Source organism: Thamnophis elegans, chromosome 2 (assembly GCF_009769535.1).
Source record: "Thamnophis elegans isolate rThaEle1 chromosome 2, rThaEle1.pri, whole genome shotgun sequence".
In the NCBI taxonomy this organism is placed as follows: Eukaryota; Metazoa; Chordata; class Lepidosauria; order Squamata; family Colubridae; genus Thamnophis; species Thamnophis elegans.
Window position 1 is genome coordinate 42,480,148 of NC_045542.1, and position 17,559 is coordinate 42,497,706.

Consider the following 17,559-nt stretch of genomic DNA (forward strand, 5'->3'; position numbering starts at 1 on the left):
ATTCAGGTTCTACATTACTTCTGTCCTGGGCAACAATTAAAAGGGAAGATGCTATTGTCCCTTACTTGCTGGAGTGATTGATACAAGATCAACTACCATCTCTAAGCAGAATTAAACTTGAGAGAGAAAACAACACAATAGGTTACTCCATGTAATCAGAAAGGGAGTCAGATTTCCAAAGTCAAACATGCTCAGAAAACAGCTAAGGTTCAGAGTCTGAAGGATTGAGCAAGAGTTTGATGTCCACAGAACATGGCACATCTTCCTATTGTTCTGAGCACTAACTAAGAAATATATCTTTTTGTCTTCACCTTTTCTCTGCAAATTGCTGTTTTTTCTATATTTTGCTCATATTCATAAAAGAAACCAAATATTTGGGCTGTCCTGAATAATAACCAAAATCACGTTCAAGACAACAGTGCTGTTTTATTCATTTTTTTCCTAATCAACCTCAATCCAGACCTCATGACACTGTATGGTAAGTACAGTTGAGCATCAGCCAAAGGGTTGATTCTTGCTGGTTGCATAAAACAGCCACTGGGGATAAAATGAATAGTTTACTTCTTTTGAAGCACTTACTCTGAACAATGGTCATGTTTAGGAGACTAAGGATGGGGGTTACATTTTCTTTTCTGTCACCAAATTAAATTAACCAAGATTCAAATGTAATTTTAATCAATCGTTGCAGTTTTTTTGATAGCTACTCTTCATTACCTATCTTCACTGCAGCTTCAATTCAATATTTTATTTCAAAGGCCGTTGACCTACAGGACCATGTGAAAGAAACCAAACCATCCTTTGGTTTCTTAATTTTAAGTACAATCCCAGTGTGATTTAATTATCCTTGATCTCGCTGGCAGCTGCAAGAACAAATTTGGCACAACACTGGAAGAACTTTGCCAATATATCAGATAGAAACTGATGAATATGCCATCAATGGCAAAATTGACAGTATATATCCAAAACAGAGATCTAACCAAAGTTAAGGAAGAATGACTCTGGTATAAATTACACAGCAGGGCAAAGGTAGACATCTGGACTATGTCTTTTAGGAAGAAAGTTATGAGACCAATCAAAATAATACATTAATGGGTTTATTTATTTATATCACATTTTGATACTCCCCATCTCATTATCTGAATCACTCTGGGCAGATATTTAAATAAATACTAGTAATACAACTTGCTAGTAAAAATACAAACATGTAGGCTGTGATGAGCAGTTGGAGAAATAAGCAGAAGGAAAGGAAGTATGCTTGATCTTTTGAGAGAAATTAAAAAAACAGTGCTGCTGTTGGTAGCTAGGGGATTGTTTGATATTATCAATAGAAGCTTGGTAAAAAGTTACATCAACCATCTCAATTCTGCACATTGGAAACATTATAATCTAATACTTCGATAGAGAGAATCAGGTATGTGACTCACAAATCTACAACACAAACTCCTGCTGACTCTGCGGAGGATTGGGAGGGGAAAACCATCTGTTCCAAAGGTTTTTGATAATTTTTTGATCTAAGCTGCTCAAAGGGTTTTATGAAAGGAGTAAGCCTCAGATGTAGCCATCAAACAAATATAGGGTAGTAAGTAGGAGGTGAGGAAGGGAAAACCAAAGTCCTGGCTTGTTGAAAGCCCCAATTATTTTCCCCTCCTTTCTCACTGTATGGTGCCTTTTCTGAACTAAGGAAAAATTTGCAAAGTGTTCTATGCCAGGATCAAAAGACTTGATGGAGAAGGAAGACAGATGAAAGTATCAGAAAGAAAAGTCCTCACAAATTTAAATACATATATTTTGTAGTTAACAATCCCTCCCCATTAATAATATATCTATCACATTGCCATTGGGAGAGTGGTCATACCTGTTGATTCAAAACCACATAAATCCTCTTCATCATAATGTATAATGATTTAACACTCTATCATGGAAATTATCAAGTGCTTTAGTAACAAAATAAAAAGAAGAAACAACAAACTTCTCAAGCCTGGAACAGTTCTAGAGCAACTGCATTTCTTCCTATAATGAAACTGGGGTACACTAATTATATTTGTTTTTGACAACATTCAAGGATGGCAAACTCTTCCATGCTTGAATGTCTCCCATAATTACAACTCATGATGTGTGCCAAGGGTGCTATAGTGCCATTCAGTACCCTTTGGAGCTCTTCATGTTCTATAATTTCCATGCTACAATAACTCACAGGAGAATTTTAAAGGAAAAAGACAGTTAGCTTTGCATGGCCTACTGATTATTTTATTGTCTTTTCTTGAGATCCTACTACAGCACCAAATGCCACAACTCCATATCATGCTTATTTTCTATTAATAATAAAATATATTTAAAAGCATTGGCTTAAAGCAGGCCACTGATGAATTGTACATCAGTCTAAACACACACACACACACACACACACACACACACACACACACACACACACACACACGAAGCAGTTCACCATTAGGTTCATATGAAATCTCTCACTCAGTTCAGAAAGATCGGAAAAAGCTTACTGAAGACAATAACCTTCACTTTTCCAAGAGTCAAGGTGGCGCAGTGGTTAAATGCAGCACTACAGGCTACTGCTAGATCAGCAGTTCAGCGGTTCAAATCTCACCGGCTCAGGGTTGACTCAGCCTTCCATCCTTCCGAGGTGGGTAAAATGAGGACCCGGATTGCTGGGGGCAATATGCTGACTCTCTGTAAACCACTTAGAGAGGGCTGAAAGCCCTATGAAGCGGTATATAAGTCTACTGCTATTGCTGCTATTGCTACTTTTCAAACCAAGGGTGGTTGCCAAGGAGTTCTAAACTTCGGGTGTATCCATTAAGAAAACACACACAAATGTCTATGCTTAGCATTCTGAAATGCTAAGACACTTAAAGCTCAAAACTGTTGCGTATAAACCATTTTGAGTTTGAAACAGATTGTTCTGCCCTCATCTGTTATCTCAATCAACCTGAATGACTCCTCATCTTGAAATTATCCAGTTTTGTCCATGCTTGAAATGAGGTAATTTGAATTCTAGTTTCAATTACTATTGTAGGTCAGGACTACCTGTATCTACTGAGTCACCCCATGATGACCATAGCATGGAAGATAGCAATTTTCAATATAGGAGATTTATTTATTAATTCATTGATTCATTCAATTTCTGTAAATGCCCATCTGAATCCAAGTTTGGACAGTGAACAACAGTACAAAAAATTAAAAGCATAAAAACAATTGCAAATAATACATATAGGAAACCAAGAATTATCATAAAAATTAACAGTGCACCCAGGTAATGAGGTCCCATACATTTTCAGAGGGCGGGGCCAGCCAGGGGTGGGATTTGGAAGTTCTCCAAACTGGCTATAACATTAACTACCAGTTCTCCTGAACCTGGGCGAACCCATAGCAGCCCACCACTGGATATAATGTTATAGAAATGAAGATGCTGGTCTTATCAATTGCAGTGGAGTAAATAAAGGCAGGGAAGTGAAAGTGTAGTTTTGATAATTACGAATGACAGGGCTAAGATGCATGTCATGAAATATGAAGGGGGGGTCATTCTAGCTGGTTGTATGAAAGTAGGAACCTGTAGGTTGGTAAAAGTTGCATGTTATACTCCAGTCAACAGTGTTAATCAGAGGTCAGATTTGGAAAAACTAGTGCAGCATTCTAAAAGAATGTGATCCCAGGAGAGAAAATAGTCTAAGTGGTATGAATGGACAGAGGGAACAAGAAGAATATAGAAAAAGTAACTGAGTCATTCATAAACCCAAGAAAGAATTAGATGGTGATTGATGAATATTTTATTCAAAAAAGGCCTATTTCAAACACATAGTTTAAACATAAGTCCATTCATATACACCCAGGGAAAAGCAATTAATATAAATCAAGAAGCATGACTATTTTGATTGTTTATGACAAAAAACCTGAGGGAATTGATAAAAGGTACAGAAATAATTAAAGGATCTAAATGTGTGACAGGGCAATCTTTATTAGTGTCAAAAGTGAATCTTCTGAAAAGAATGAACAGGGAGAACAACAAACGAAGAATTGGAGAGAAAGTAGATGAAACAGGAGAAGAAAGTATGAGTCCTATACACTAAGGACCACCTGCTCCAGACCAAAGCTACTTGTCCTTCTTTATCTAGTTATACTACTTGTTCTCATTCCTCCCCCCAATCATCAGTAAACTAAAGTGGTGGGACCAGAAAAAAAGATGCCTTTTCTGTTGCCATCCTCCAGTCTTGCGGATAGTCAGTCCACTGAGGTAAGATTGGCCTTTCCTTGTTACCTGTAGGAGGAATTTAAAACAATTCTCTTGTCAGGCCTTTTAGCCTACTGGAGATTGTTGCTATTTTAATTTACTGTCCAGGTTTATTGCTTTTGTTCTTTTACTGCAGTTGTATATTTTATACTCTTTTTCTTTTTATTTATTGTTAGAGGGGGTGGCATAGAAATAGCATTAAACTATTAGAAGACAGATTATTCATTCAACAGAACGACTGCAAAATGGATGAAATGAAAAAGGATGTGGAAGTTGCTCAGAGCAAATTGGAAAGAGTTATGTTACAAAAGTGTTTGACATTACACTAATGAGAAGTATGAAAAAAATGTTCAGTGGAATGATGAAATGAAAGAGGTTGTAATTAAGGGGGAAAGTACATACAAGAAAATAAGTGCCCCCCCCCCAAATGAGTATGAAACACACCGTATTATACAATGGTATTATATTTTGCTGCTTGTTATTTTGTCTAGATGAAGGAATAGGAATGGATCTTGCTGAGAAACTATGAGACTTTTAGAACCAGAAGATCATGACCCAAGCTTTAGATAGAGTAGTTAAAATTAATGTGGATTTCAAAAATATCTGTGAGCCTTTGGCGATTTGGACTTTTTTCCTGACAACTCAATTTGGAGCCATTGGATCAGCTGCCTACAATAGGTTCCCTTTTTCAAGAACTATTGCACTTTGTCGTCTTCTTGCAGGGATGGGCATTCCCTCGACATTCACAAATGTATTCTTGTGTGAAATGGTCAGATGCTGCACAATCTGACACAATCTGCACAATGTGCCCCAGTGCTAATGTAGTTAGTTTTTAGTGGAGTTTTGCTAACTCGATTATGGAGTTTTGCTAGATCAGTTATGGAGGTCTTGTTTGTCACCATTCATGCCTTAAACACTTCCAGGTTGGAATATTATAATGAGCTCTACATGGTACTGTATCTTGAAAAAACCGCCAAAACTGCAATTGCTCCAGAATCACTGAAGCTGATAGTTATGGATGCAGTATGGGACATACATGTAGCACTCTAATTTATGAGCTGTATATGGCTCCTAGTAAGCTTCTGGTGTAATTCAAGATTCAGATTTTCAAACTGTAAGTGAGGATTATGGAGATGATGTTGAAAAGCCTTTTTATAAAAGATAAACAATTCTATATAGAATAAATTAGAAAGATTTAATTTCATTGGATGATTTCAGGATAATGTAATGAAATGTTATACTATAAATTTACTTCAATTTTAATATGCCTTATGTTGAAAGGATGTAATAATAGCTGGGCTTAATGGATGCTTAATAAGTATAACAATTTGTATACATGTATATTAGATTGATGATACTAATAATGGGGAAAAAACATGGAATTGGAAACTATTAGAGAATGTTATCAATGCTAAAATGATTGAATGACTTAGAATAGGAGGAAGCATAAAAACAATGTATACAAAGATATCTTGATTGTCAATATGTGAATTTTGATAAAATTCAAGTGAGGACCACGGAAAGGACACAGAAAGACTTTGTAACCAAACAACACACTGTGTGTAATTGAGGAGGCTTTTAAGTTATATGTGTTGTGTGTTTGTATTTCTCTGAAAATAAAATTTTTATTAAAAAAAAGATTCTGAAGCTGAGACTAGGAGAACTGGGGAGCTAGATTCTAGAACACTAGAAAATGATTTAAAAAGAAAGAAAATCAAATATGCAAGGAAAAAGCTAAAATAATGATACTGTTCTTTGGCCATTTCAGATATTCCTTTCCCCCTATTTTATTGCAAGCAGAAAAATCAGAAATAAAGATTATGTGCACTTATGTATTTCCCTGGGGAGGATAAAATAAGAGGATGATCAAAAAGGGTCAGAATGCTGCAGATATTTGGAAACTGGAAAACCGATGGGAGTGAAGGGCAGATGTTTACTATATGTGTAAAACAGCAGATCAAAGCTACACTTGGGAATGTATGCATATGTTAAAGAATTTACTATTCTGATACAGAATTATCAACCATGGAAATAAGCAACTACAGCTAATGAAATCCCACCAGTGTATAAATTAAAATCACACCAATTACCTTGCAGTTTCAAAAGTTGCAGAAGGCGACTTCCCAACAGCACCAAATCCAACACCAACAGCCAAACCCTCTGAAACAGAGCAAGAAAGTCGTGGTTACTAATCCTGCAATTTGCTTGGCAGACAGATTGTTCTCTTCAAATATTTGGTTTATATAAAACTTGCAGAATAGCAACAGTTCTTACCTGATGTAAAAATCTATAATTCCCCACTAATCTGGAAATTATAAGTTTTCTGATATCTACAAGACACATTACTAGTTAAGATAGAAATGATTCAAAACAAAGACCAATAATGGCATTAATTATGTCTTCCAAAGAAGCCATTGTTATGCCCCCTTTAGGAGCATAAAACTCATATACATTTGATTGTTCTGCTCTATAATTTTAAGTCTAAAATTTTATACAAGGGCACAACATTATATGCTGTAATTACTATTGTAGGTCAGCACCACAATTTGGGCCCGGTATCACAACATAAACTATTATTAATCTTAAGGATCATGCTGATTTCACCAAACAACAAATCAAATACAGGATGACTCCTTATATGGAACCAACCTGTTTTAAAAGTTGGGAACCGATATTCAAAGCATCACAGTAATTGAACAATGATAATATAGCATGGACACAGATGGAGAAGAATATATGGAAGATGAAAACTACTCATCAGCATTCTAACTACTGCAAGACTCCACATGTAGGTAAAAGAGCAGATGGGATACTTGTTTCAGAAGAAACATGACACAAATTATATTGATGTAAAGTGTTGTGCTTTTTATCCAGATGGAACTAAAACATAATATGGTATTCACCTTGTCAAAGGGCAATTTCTACCTGTCATCTTTCAAGATTAACCACTTGTTCGTATCTCCTACAGAACTGCATTCCTGAAGCACATCAACCAACGCCTTTCTAGATGCAAGGAGGTGAAACTGAAAAATATTAAATAGGGTCAATTGAAAACTAGTAGTGAAGAAAGCTGTTCTTTAAAAAAGGGGCTGCTGATGGTGTGAGTATGTCTAGGTGACATAAGAATGGAGAAGTATAATCAGCAATTCAGACCAAAAGCTTCAGGGGTTTTGAGCCAAAGACAAAGATTAGTCTTGTTTTTTTCAACTGTTTGTTCTGCAGAGTCCTTTGAAAATGTTGATTGGCTACTAGGGCCAGAAAAAGGAAGAGCCAGAAAGCAGCACTATCCTCAAGGGGGCTGAGACAAGGAGAAGAAGGTGAAAAGAGATGCCTGTATTCACTCAGAGCATTGGTGTATCACATTGCCGTCACATGACATTTCCCCCCTTCTCAGAGCTGGGCTGGGTGTGGCCTGTGTGTGATGTATCCGGCTCACGGGTCGCCAGTTATACACCCCTGGCCCAGGGAAAAGTCCCACCACATGAGTCTTTGAAGAGTGAAGCAGGCGAAGAAGCAGGAATGACAACGCATCCACAAAAGAGCAACCAATATTCAAATATGAGAGACAAGCTCTGTACCATACTTGAATCAAAAAGCTGGAAGAAGCTGAACAACTAACTCTGGGAAAGAAGGAGGAAATAAAAAGTCAAAATAATAAAAGTTTAAGAACTAAGTTGTAAAGCAATAAAAGAGATAAGAAAGTGTTAGCAGAGGGGAGAGTGAGAACAAGAGGACTAAAGAACTTACGATTTGGATGAAAAAAAAGCTGCTGCTAAGTAAAGAAAAGGCTTCAAAGTTCAAACCAAAATCTAACTAAAGAGGAATTTAGAATAAGACAGAAGAAACAGCTAACATAAATATAAACATTAAAAGTGACACTAATCACTGGCTATAATAAACCAACACCCTATTTGTCATACAATTGTAAAAGAATACACCTTTCATAATAAAATCCTGATACCTGCCTCACTGCCTTTATAATCCTTTATAAAAAAAATTATCCCATGATATAATTATACTACCATCCCTGATCGCCGGCCATTATATCTGGGATTGATAAGAATCCCATAATAACTTTACACAACATTCCAATGTAAAGCTAACTTGTCTATTGCACAGATCTGCAGGACTAAATAGCCCAATAAAACTGTATTTAAGATGGCTGTTCCACATCTGGAATGTCAAAGAGAAAAACAAATCCCACATAGGAAAATATAAACAAAATTTATTTTGGGGAAAAAGCAGATCAACCTTTCCTGAAATAACTTTTGTCTGTAAAACCACTTTTGCTTTGTCAGCTTCGCTGATGTGAAAATTAGAATTCTTAGGACATGTTAACTCACAGGAGATGAAATTTGTTGTGAGCCAGATTTTACATTTTTTAAAAGTTATTATAGTAAAGAACTCAGCATGTTCTATTAAGACACCCTTCTGCCAGGTGTATTTTCAACTCTGCAGGGGATAAATCAGAACTGCTTTAATTACAATTGCATTATCTGTTAATAGGGAGAGAAAAGAAAGCATTTAGCCTTCAAACAGGTGCAGGAAATCAGACAATGTTTTGTGCTCACCAGAGATGAGTTTTGAAGTAATTCCTGCATAATTGGCTCGTTCTCCTTAACTCAATTATGGAGGCTTCTATTTTTCCCCCTTAGTTATATTCCCTCTTTCTCAATACTGAATGTTCATTGGAATAATTCTTACCTGTATAGAAAACATCAAGGTATTTTTTAAAATAACATGTTGACAGATTCTACTTACTGAGGAAAATAGGTGGGTGTATAATGTGCTAGTACACCAGATGGTTGAAAAAGAGGGAAAAAAGAGCATTGGAAGAATATTTGAAGGACAGCGAAGTAATACAATAATACAATAGCAGAGTTGGAAGGGACCTTGGAGGTCTTCTAGTCCAACCCCCTACATAGGCAGGAAACCCTATACTGTTTCAGACAAATGGCTATCCAGCATCTTCTTGAAGACTTCCAGTGTTGGGGCATTCACACTTCTGGAGGCAAGCTGTTCCACTTATCAATTGTTCTAATTGTCAGGAAATTAGAACTCCTCAGTTCTAAGTTGCTTCTCTCCTTGATTAGTTTCCACCCATTGCTTCTTGTTCTACCCTCAGATTCATTGGAAAATAGTTTGACTCCCTCTTCTTTGTGGCAACCCCTGAGATATAAGAACACTGCTATCATGTCTCTTCTAGTCCTTATTTCTATTAAACTAGACAAACCCGGTTCCTGCAACCGTTCTTCATATGTTTTAGTCTCCAGTCACCTAATCATCTTTATTGCTCTTCTCTGCACTCTTTCTAGAGTCTCCACATCTTTTCTACATCGTGGTGACCAAAACTGAATGCAGTATTCCAAGTGTGGCCTTACCAAGGCATTATAAAGTGGTATTAAGCCTTCACGTGATCTTGATTCTATTCCTCTGTTTATGCAGCCTAGAGCTGCGTTGGCTTTTTTGGCAGCTGCTGCACACTGCTGGCTCATATTTAAATGGTTGTCCACTAGGACTCCAATATCCTCTCACAGTTACTACTATTGAGCAAGGTACCACCTATACTGTACCTGTGCATTTCATTTTTCTTGCCTAAATGTAGAACCTCACTCTTTTCACCATTAAATTTCATTTTATTAGATAGTGCCCAATGTTCAAGTTTGTCAAGATCCTTCTGTATCTTAAGCCTATCTTCTGGAGTGTTGGCTATTCCTGCCAGCTTGGTGTCATCTGCAAATTTGATGAGTTCCCCATTTATTCCCTCATCCAAATCATCGATGAAGATGTTGAAGAATACTGGGTCTAAAACAGAGCCTTAGGGTACTCCACTGCATTCTTCCTTCCATGTAGATGCAGTTTCCATTGAGGATTACATATTGAGTGCAGTTGGTCAGCCAGTTATGAATCCATCTGGTGGTGATGCTGTCCAACCCACATTCTTCTACTTTATCTAGTAGTAGGTTATAGTCTACCTTATCAAATGCCTTACTGAAGTCCAAGTAAACTATATCGATGGCATTCCTCTGATCCACTAATTTTGTCACTTTGTCAAAGAATGCAATAAGATTAGTCTGGCATGATCTGTTTTTGACAAACTCATGTTGGCTTTTGGCTATTACTTTGTCTGCTTCCAGGTAATTCGTTACTTGATTATCTTTTCCAGAAACTTTCCTGGTATTGAGGTCAGGCTGATAGGTCTATAGTTTCCTGGATCTATTTTTTCCCTTTTTTGAAGATGGGAACCATATCAGCTCTTTTCCAGTCCTCTGGCAGTTCCCCGGTGCTCCAGGATCTCTGAAAGATATAGTTCAGTGGTTCTGAGATCTCGTCTGCCAGTTCCTTCAGAACCATGGGGTGTAATCCATCCGGTCCTGGTGATCTGAACTCGTCTAGGGTAGACAGGTGCTCACTTACCATTTTCTTCCCTATTTCAACTTGTGTTTCTAATCTGATTTTTGTGGTGCTGTTTTTGATAGGTTGGACTGTTTTATCCCTTTGTGTAAAGAAAGATGCAAAAAAATGAGTTAAATAGTTCTGCTTTCTCCCTGTTGCTTGACACCTTCTTGTCCTTTTCTCCCAGCAATGGACCAATTGTTTCCTTAACTTTTTTAAGTAGATGCATTGGAACTGGTATGTCTTGAAGCATTACTGAGAGATGAAATTGGCTTTCAAGAAAGACCAAATGAAAAAGAGAAAAGAGATATGGCAAGTCAGTATGTAACAGAAATAGCAGGCAAACTAGATAACAGAACTGGCAATGGCTAAAAGCAGAAAAGTTTAAGAAAGAGACAGAGGGGTCAATTCTGGCTGCATAAGACCAAACCTTAAGAACAAATTCATACTAAGTCAAAATTGCGAAGACATACAGCAAATGCCGCCTCTGCAAAGAAGCTGAAGAAACACTGGATTATCTAACTGCTGTAAGAAGATCATATAGACCAGGTGTCAACTTGCCAAACATTCCTGACCTGCTCCTATGGACAGGGGGATGAGGAATCAAGCCTTGCAGCTACATCGAGGAACTTACATTTCAGTCAAAACAAAGCACATTCCAGCTGGCAACATCAAGGTCATGTCCAGGGTGACCACAGTGGCTAGAGGGAGTGATTTCTACAACCTGCGAAATTGCTTCATTGGGGAATGTGACTGATGACACACTTTGGGGGAAGGGGAAACAGGATCAGAACCAAGGTGTGTGAATTAAGTGAGCTCAGAGTTGGCTTCATTTGGTTCATGCCGACATGAAGCTCCTAATAAATAACTAGATTTCTTTTGAAGCTTGGCTTGAGGCTCATGATTTAATTAGGGCATCAGTCAGAACCTTGACACCAGGGGTGTCACACTCAATTTCATTTAGGGCCGCATCAAGGTTGTGTTTGACCTTGGGAGGCTGGGGTGGGCTTAGCCGAGGTGGCGCAGTGGTTAGGGTGCAGTATTGCCACGTCAGCTGACTGTTATCTGCAGTCAGCGGTTCTAATCTCACCGGCTCAAGGTTGACTCAGCCTTCCATCCTTCCGAGGTGGGTGAAATGAGGACCCGGATTGTTGTTGGGGGCGATATGCTGACTCTGTAAACCGCTTAGAGAGGGCTGAAAGCCCTATGAAGCGGTATATAAGTCTAACTGCTATTGCTATTGCTATTAGCCAGCTCAACATCACTTTATTGGGGACACCTGTGGTGGGCCAAGCACTTGGCCAGCGAATACAGGCTCCCGACCTCTATTTTCGGCTGCAACAGCCTCCTGCAACCCTCTGCCAGTGAAAACAGAGCTCAGGAGGGTGGAAGTTGGCTCTCCAAGCTGTTTTCACTGGGAGAGGCACTGCGGGCCGGTCCTTCACTGTTTTGAGGACAGCCCCACCGGCCAAATCTAAGCACCCCGTGGGCCAGATCCAGACCCTGGGCCTTGAGTTTGACACCCCTGATATAGACTCACTACATGCAATAGCACAACACAATAGCAATAATAGTGCACTAGAATATTTGAAAGAAATACCATTTCCCTGCAAGCAAAAACTAGTAGGACAACAAAACAGGCAAATAATAGAAAATGAAGAGGCTGAAGTGTTCTTGGACTTTAGAATTCAAAAAAAAAAAACACCTGCCACATTACGCATCAAACTTAATAATTGTCAATAAGAAAGACAAAGAAGTTTGAACTGCAGATGTGGCAGTACCTGGAGACAGAAGAAGAAAAGAGAAAGAATGAGAGAAAATCACAAAATATACTTCTGGAAAAAGAAGTAGAACAACTTATACAACATATATTTTTTATCATTTATTCAAGTTCTAAATTTTTGGAGGGAGGGGGAAAGAAAAGGAAGAAAAATTAACTATAGACAAAAAGGACAAAAATTATAGTACAGTTTACAATCACTTGGTGAGTTTTTTCATTTGCATACAATGAGACAGTTGAGCAATAACAGTTGTATAAATGCTTGTCTTGACTTTTAGATTCCAAAGTAAGTAAAGCACTCAATGAATAACAAGGCAGGAGGTTAGAAACAAGATAAAGTTTCAAGATAAAGATTCAGGAACAACAAAACAAAAGAAGAGAAAACTGATGAGATCTTGGGTAGAGTGGAATAAATATTTGAAAAGAATTCAAAATGTCTGGGTATTTTTCCATATCTGCCCAAAAGAAATGTCATCATAGGCCAGGATTGGCAAGTGAGATAATTATTGCTATTTGAGATTGATATTTGAAAACCTGTTCTGTGTGAATGGTGCCATGGCTAATAAGATAAATGTTGTTGTTTTTTTTGCTGGATTTCTATTACAAAACCAAATCAACTGGAAATACTGATAATTTCTACAAATGTTTGCAGTGCTTCAACATTCTTAGCCAAACTTCAATGAACTGGTAGTCCTTGTTTTATAACCATTCATTTAGTGACCATTCAAAGTAACAACAGCACTGAAAAAAGTGACTTGTGACCAGCCCTCACATTTACAACCGTCACAGCACCCCCAAGGGTCACTTCATAAAAATTTAGTCACTTGGGTAATCAGCATGTATTTACAATAGTTGCAACATCCCAGGGTCATGTGATCACCATTTGCAACCTTCCCAGCTGACCTCTGCCAAGCAAAGTCAACGGAGAAAGCAGGACTTGCTTAATAACTGTATGAGTCACTTAACAATTGCAGTGATTCGCTTAACAACCATGGCAAGAAAGGTCATAAAATCAAGTGCCACTCAGTTAACAACTGTCTTGCCTAGTAAGGAATATTCTGGTCTGAATTGTGATAGTAAGATATTTGTACTGCAAGGAAGTAACATTGGTCTCTTAGGTCTAGATCAGTAGTTCCCAACATGGGGCCCACTGGTTTTTAATGGTGGCAATTTGAACCTTGTTTAAACCAAGTTATTGGCCTTTTAGGCTTCTTCTGTGTGAGTAGAGTTCACTTTTTGAGTAAAGAAAGAATTATATGTTGGGAGTGGGGCCTTCAGGATTTTGGAGATGCTTAGGTGGGGCATGCCCCCCCCAAAAGATGGGAACCACTGGTCTAGATGGAAAACCTGTGGCTTTCCATATGTCACTGCATTATCATTATCAATACACTCAAAAAACAAAGGTCTGAAAAAATTGCATACTTCTATCTGCCTTTTGCTAATGATAAACATGTTATGTACTGCACAAGATAGTCTTATATTCAGTGTGAGAAAGAAAAGACCTTAGATGCATAATTACTGCATATATGCAGTTAGCATTTCTCCAGGCAGGAGATACATTCTGTGCCATTAGCCAGAGAAGCTGTGTCCTTTAAAGAACAAAATATCAGCAAACTACATCAGAAAAAAGATGCTTCAGTTGCCCAAATACTGGTAAGAACAAAGGAAGACAGTCTAAAAGCCATGGAAAAACCAAGCCAATTATCTGCTGGGAATTCCCAGGAGGAAACCTAGCAAGTAAAATACAAACTGTAGCTACCCACACAATATAAGTAGGAGAAAACTGTGTTCAGCAGAAGTTACATGGTGAGAGGACAGCATGTTGGGCAAGAAAATGGAAACTAACATGTCACTAAGTGTGTTCCCAAAGTGTAAAATCAATTATGAATGGACTGTAATGGCTTATTGTGCCACTCATGAATATATAAAATGAGGTGCTCGAAGAGGTTAAGCTCATTTATGCTGGGGAGAATAATTACCTCTTCTAATGACACATGGAGAGGAAAAGTCAAAGAATGGAGGGAAAAATTATACGGTGAGCCAGCCTGATGTTTTGCAATTAGACTGTCTAAACCAAGGATTTCTATGGGACCTATATAATAAGGGGAGTTCCTATTTTAAGGACAACAAATCATTATCCTCACATATCCTATTCTACCTCATCATGGCAGGGACTGGGGGTGGGGGAATGTTTCTGGGAGTGTATGCCAAGTTCCCAGTAAGGTCACCAAGAAATGAAGCAAGCAGGCATCTTATACTTGGTAGCACTACTAGAGGAAGATGCTGGATGCAGATGATCACATTAGTGACAATGGAAAAGGAATTAATTACTATTTCATCGGGGAAGGCAATAGTAAATCACTTCTGTATTTTTACCAAGGATGGAAAAATATAAAATGGTTAACAGTATCCTGCCAGAACAAATCAGGCCCCTCAGGTTGGATGACATCCAACATGCTACTGAGGAGCAACTGAGAATCTTTCTGAGTCATAATGGTGTTTATGATGTGGCTAGATTACAGCCTTCAAGACCTCTAGTTGCTGATACTGCCATATGGGAAAATAAAATTCAAAGCTGCAAAAATAGAATTGCAATACGAACATGGAATGTAAGAATCAGGGACATGGAAAAGCTCAACATAGTGAAAAATGAAGTGAAATAACTGCAACCCGAGATCTAAGGAATTGAGAATTGGATACTTTGAGTCATAAGACCACATTGTTTACCCTTCAGGACATGAGAAAGAAAGAAGGAACAGTTAGGATCATTTAATGCAAATTGGAGCCCTGCATGGAAAAGGAGATGCCAGATGTCAAGATGATTTAGAAAATGCAGAGAAATATGAAATAATATTGCTGCTGCAGGGCTGGATAATTAGGAAAGCCAAAGAATACCAAAAAGAATTCAGTATGTGCTTCATTGATGGTAGAAAGGCCTTGGGTTATGTCAATCACATTAAGCTATGCAATGTGCTTATAAAAATGGGAATTCTGGAACATCTCATTACCGCTCTCTGGAGAAGATTCTAACTCTGGGGAAAGTAGAAGGAAAGAGGACAACCAGCAGCAAGATGGATGGACTCCATTACATTGGTGATGGGTGCACTATTGGAAAACCTGAAGGATAGGTTAGGGGACAGACCATCATGGATAAAATCTAAATATGTGATTGCTACAATTTGACCTTGACTTGATGGCACCAATTGATCGATCAAGAACTGTTGTCACACAATCAAAATATATCACATACCTTCACTATTTACGCCATTTAAATTGATAATCAAGGCAGCTCTTGAAAGTACTACTTAGATTCCTAGGAAGATGACAGCAGTCTCTTTCCAAATTAGATGCTATAGTATAGTCATTAGCCTCATTCTCCCTCCCCCTTTTATTTGGGGATGCATATAAATTGGGTTTAATTCTCCAGGCCTAAATTTTGAGAGGACTGCTGTGAAAAAACTAACATCTTGTTAGGAATCAATTAAAGTGCCTCATTCTCCTTCACCTGCTGGCTGGCAGATAATAATGTTGACAAATCCCATTTAATGTCAAACATCATCTGCTGTTATAAAACAAATCTCTTTACTATCCGAGTCATGAGTAGATGCTCAATTCGAAAGCCTCTTGTCTGATCATAGGAGGGGGAAAAACACAATACAATTGAAATAAAACTTGCGTTTAGCTATTGTAAAAGTAGACCTAATGAGAGCTAACTTCTGCTTCATTTCTGTTTCAAAAATATTTGGCGGTAATAGACATTCACCAATACACTCACATTTTTTTTCCTGAGCTTTGCTCACCTGTATTTTAATTCAGTGGGAAAGGCATTACAGAAAGAATGATTGCTCAAGCAATCAGTCTTTCACCCGCTGCAGTTTCAAAATTTGATGCATATTGTTATTTCTTTTTAGAGAAGCACTTATTTGTAAAGTGACACTTCAGGGCCAAGCTGTCCATTATACACATTTCTATGTAACACTTTCTCCCCAAGACTAGGATTAAAAAAAAAAAATACTGAATAGAAACCATCCAGACTGCCATCATGAACAGGGTAGGAAAGATAATCACTTTTTTTTCATGCTGCCTGCTTTTAAGTCTTAGAATTTCTCTCCAATCTCTGTTCCCTCTCTCCCCGACTTCCCAGTAGTTTGGAAGTTTATTAGCATTTGTATGCCGCCCACTCCCAGGGGACTCTGGGCGGCTTACAGACAACAAGGGAATATAAAAAATTTAAAAAATAGAAATACAATTATTTAAAATTACACAACATACATACCACTTAAAATGGGGCTGGATGCTGATCAACAGCCCCAGGCCTGCCGGAACAGCCAGGTCTTAGTAGCTTTACGGAAGGCCGGAAGAGTACTGAGGGTCCGGATCTCTATGGGGAGATCATTCCATAGGGCCGGGGCAGCAACAGAGAAGGCCCTCCCCCCGGGGGGGGTCACCAGCCGACATTGACCCGCTGATGGCACCCAGAGGAGGCCAAATCTGTGTGATCTTACCGGTCTTTGGGAGGTAAATGGCAGGAGGCGGTCTCTCAGGTAACCAGGTCCTAAACCATGTAGAGCTTTAAAAGTAATGACTAGCACCTTGAAGCGTGTCCGGAGACCAATGGGGAGCCAGTGCAGCTCACGGAGGATAGGTGTAACATGGGTGTATCTAGGTACACCCATTATCGCTCATGCATTCTGGATCAACTGCAGTCTTCGAGCACTCTTCAGGGGCAGCCCCATGTAGAGCGTGTTACAGTAATCCAGTCTTGGATTAGTAGAAATATATATGTTTCAAATTAATTTTTGAAACATACATAATGTTTCAAAATCTGGAATCTAGCTTGGGTGTACTAGTTCATGCAAAGGCATGGCTTTGCCAGGAATTATATGACATTTAAATTTTCTAAATGCAAAATGAGGATAACCTCATTTTAACATAACAAATGAAGATTCACATTTACTCAGAGAAACCATTAATCAAGTCGTGTGTTCAAATCAAGCAAAAGGAGGTATCAAAAAATCTAAAGAAATAGATTATAAAGCACTAATTAAGATGTTGGATAGCCATTTGTCTGAAATGATATAGGTTTTCCTGCCTAGGCAGGAGGGTGGACTAGAAGACCTCCAAGGTCCCTTCC

The 17,559-nt window shown here is 38.3% G+C and overlaps 1 protein-coding gene across 5 annotated transcripts in view; it reads right to left on the bottom strand.

Annotated features, from left to right (window-relative positions):
- The window catches only part of SLC39A11 (solute carrier family 39 member 11), a 371,144-nt gene that overhangs the window by 57,268 nt on the left and 296,317 nt on the right, over positions 1–17,559 (bottom strand). For all 5 annotated transcript variants that reach the window (XM_032211065.1, XM_032211061.1, XM_032211064.1 and 2 more), the window contains one exon: positions 6,340–6,409. In XM_032211065.1, coding sequence (XP_032066956.1) covers positions 6,340–6,409 — 70 coding nt within the window. The remainder of the gene's footprint in view (positions 1–6,339; positions 6,410–17,559) is intronic.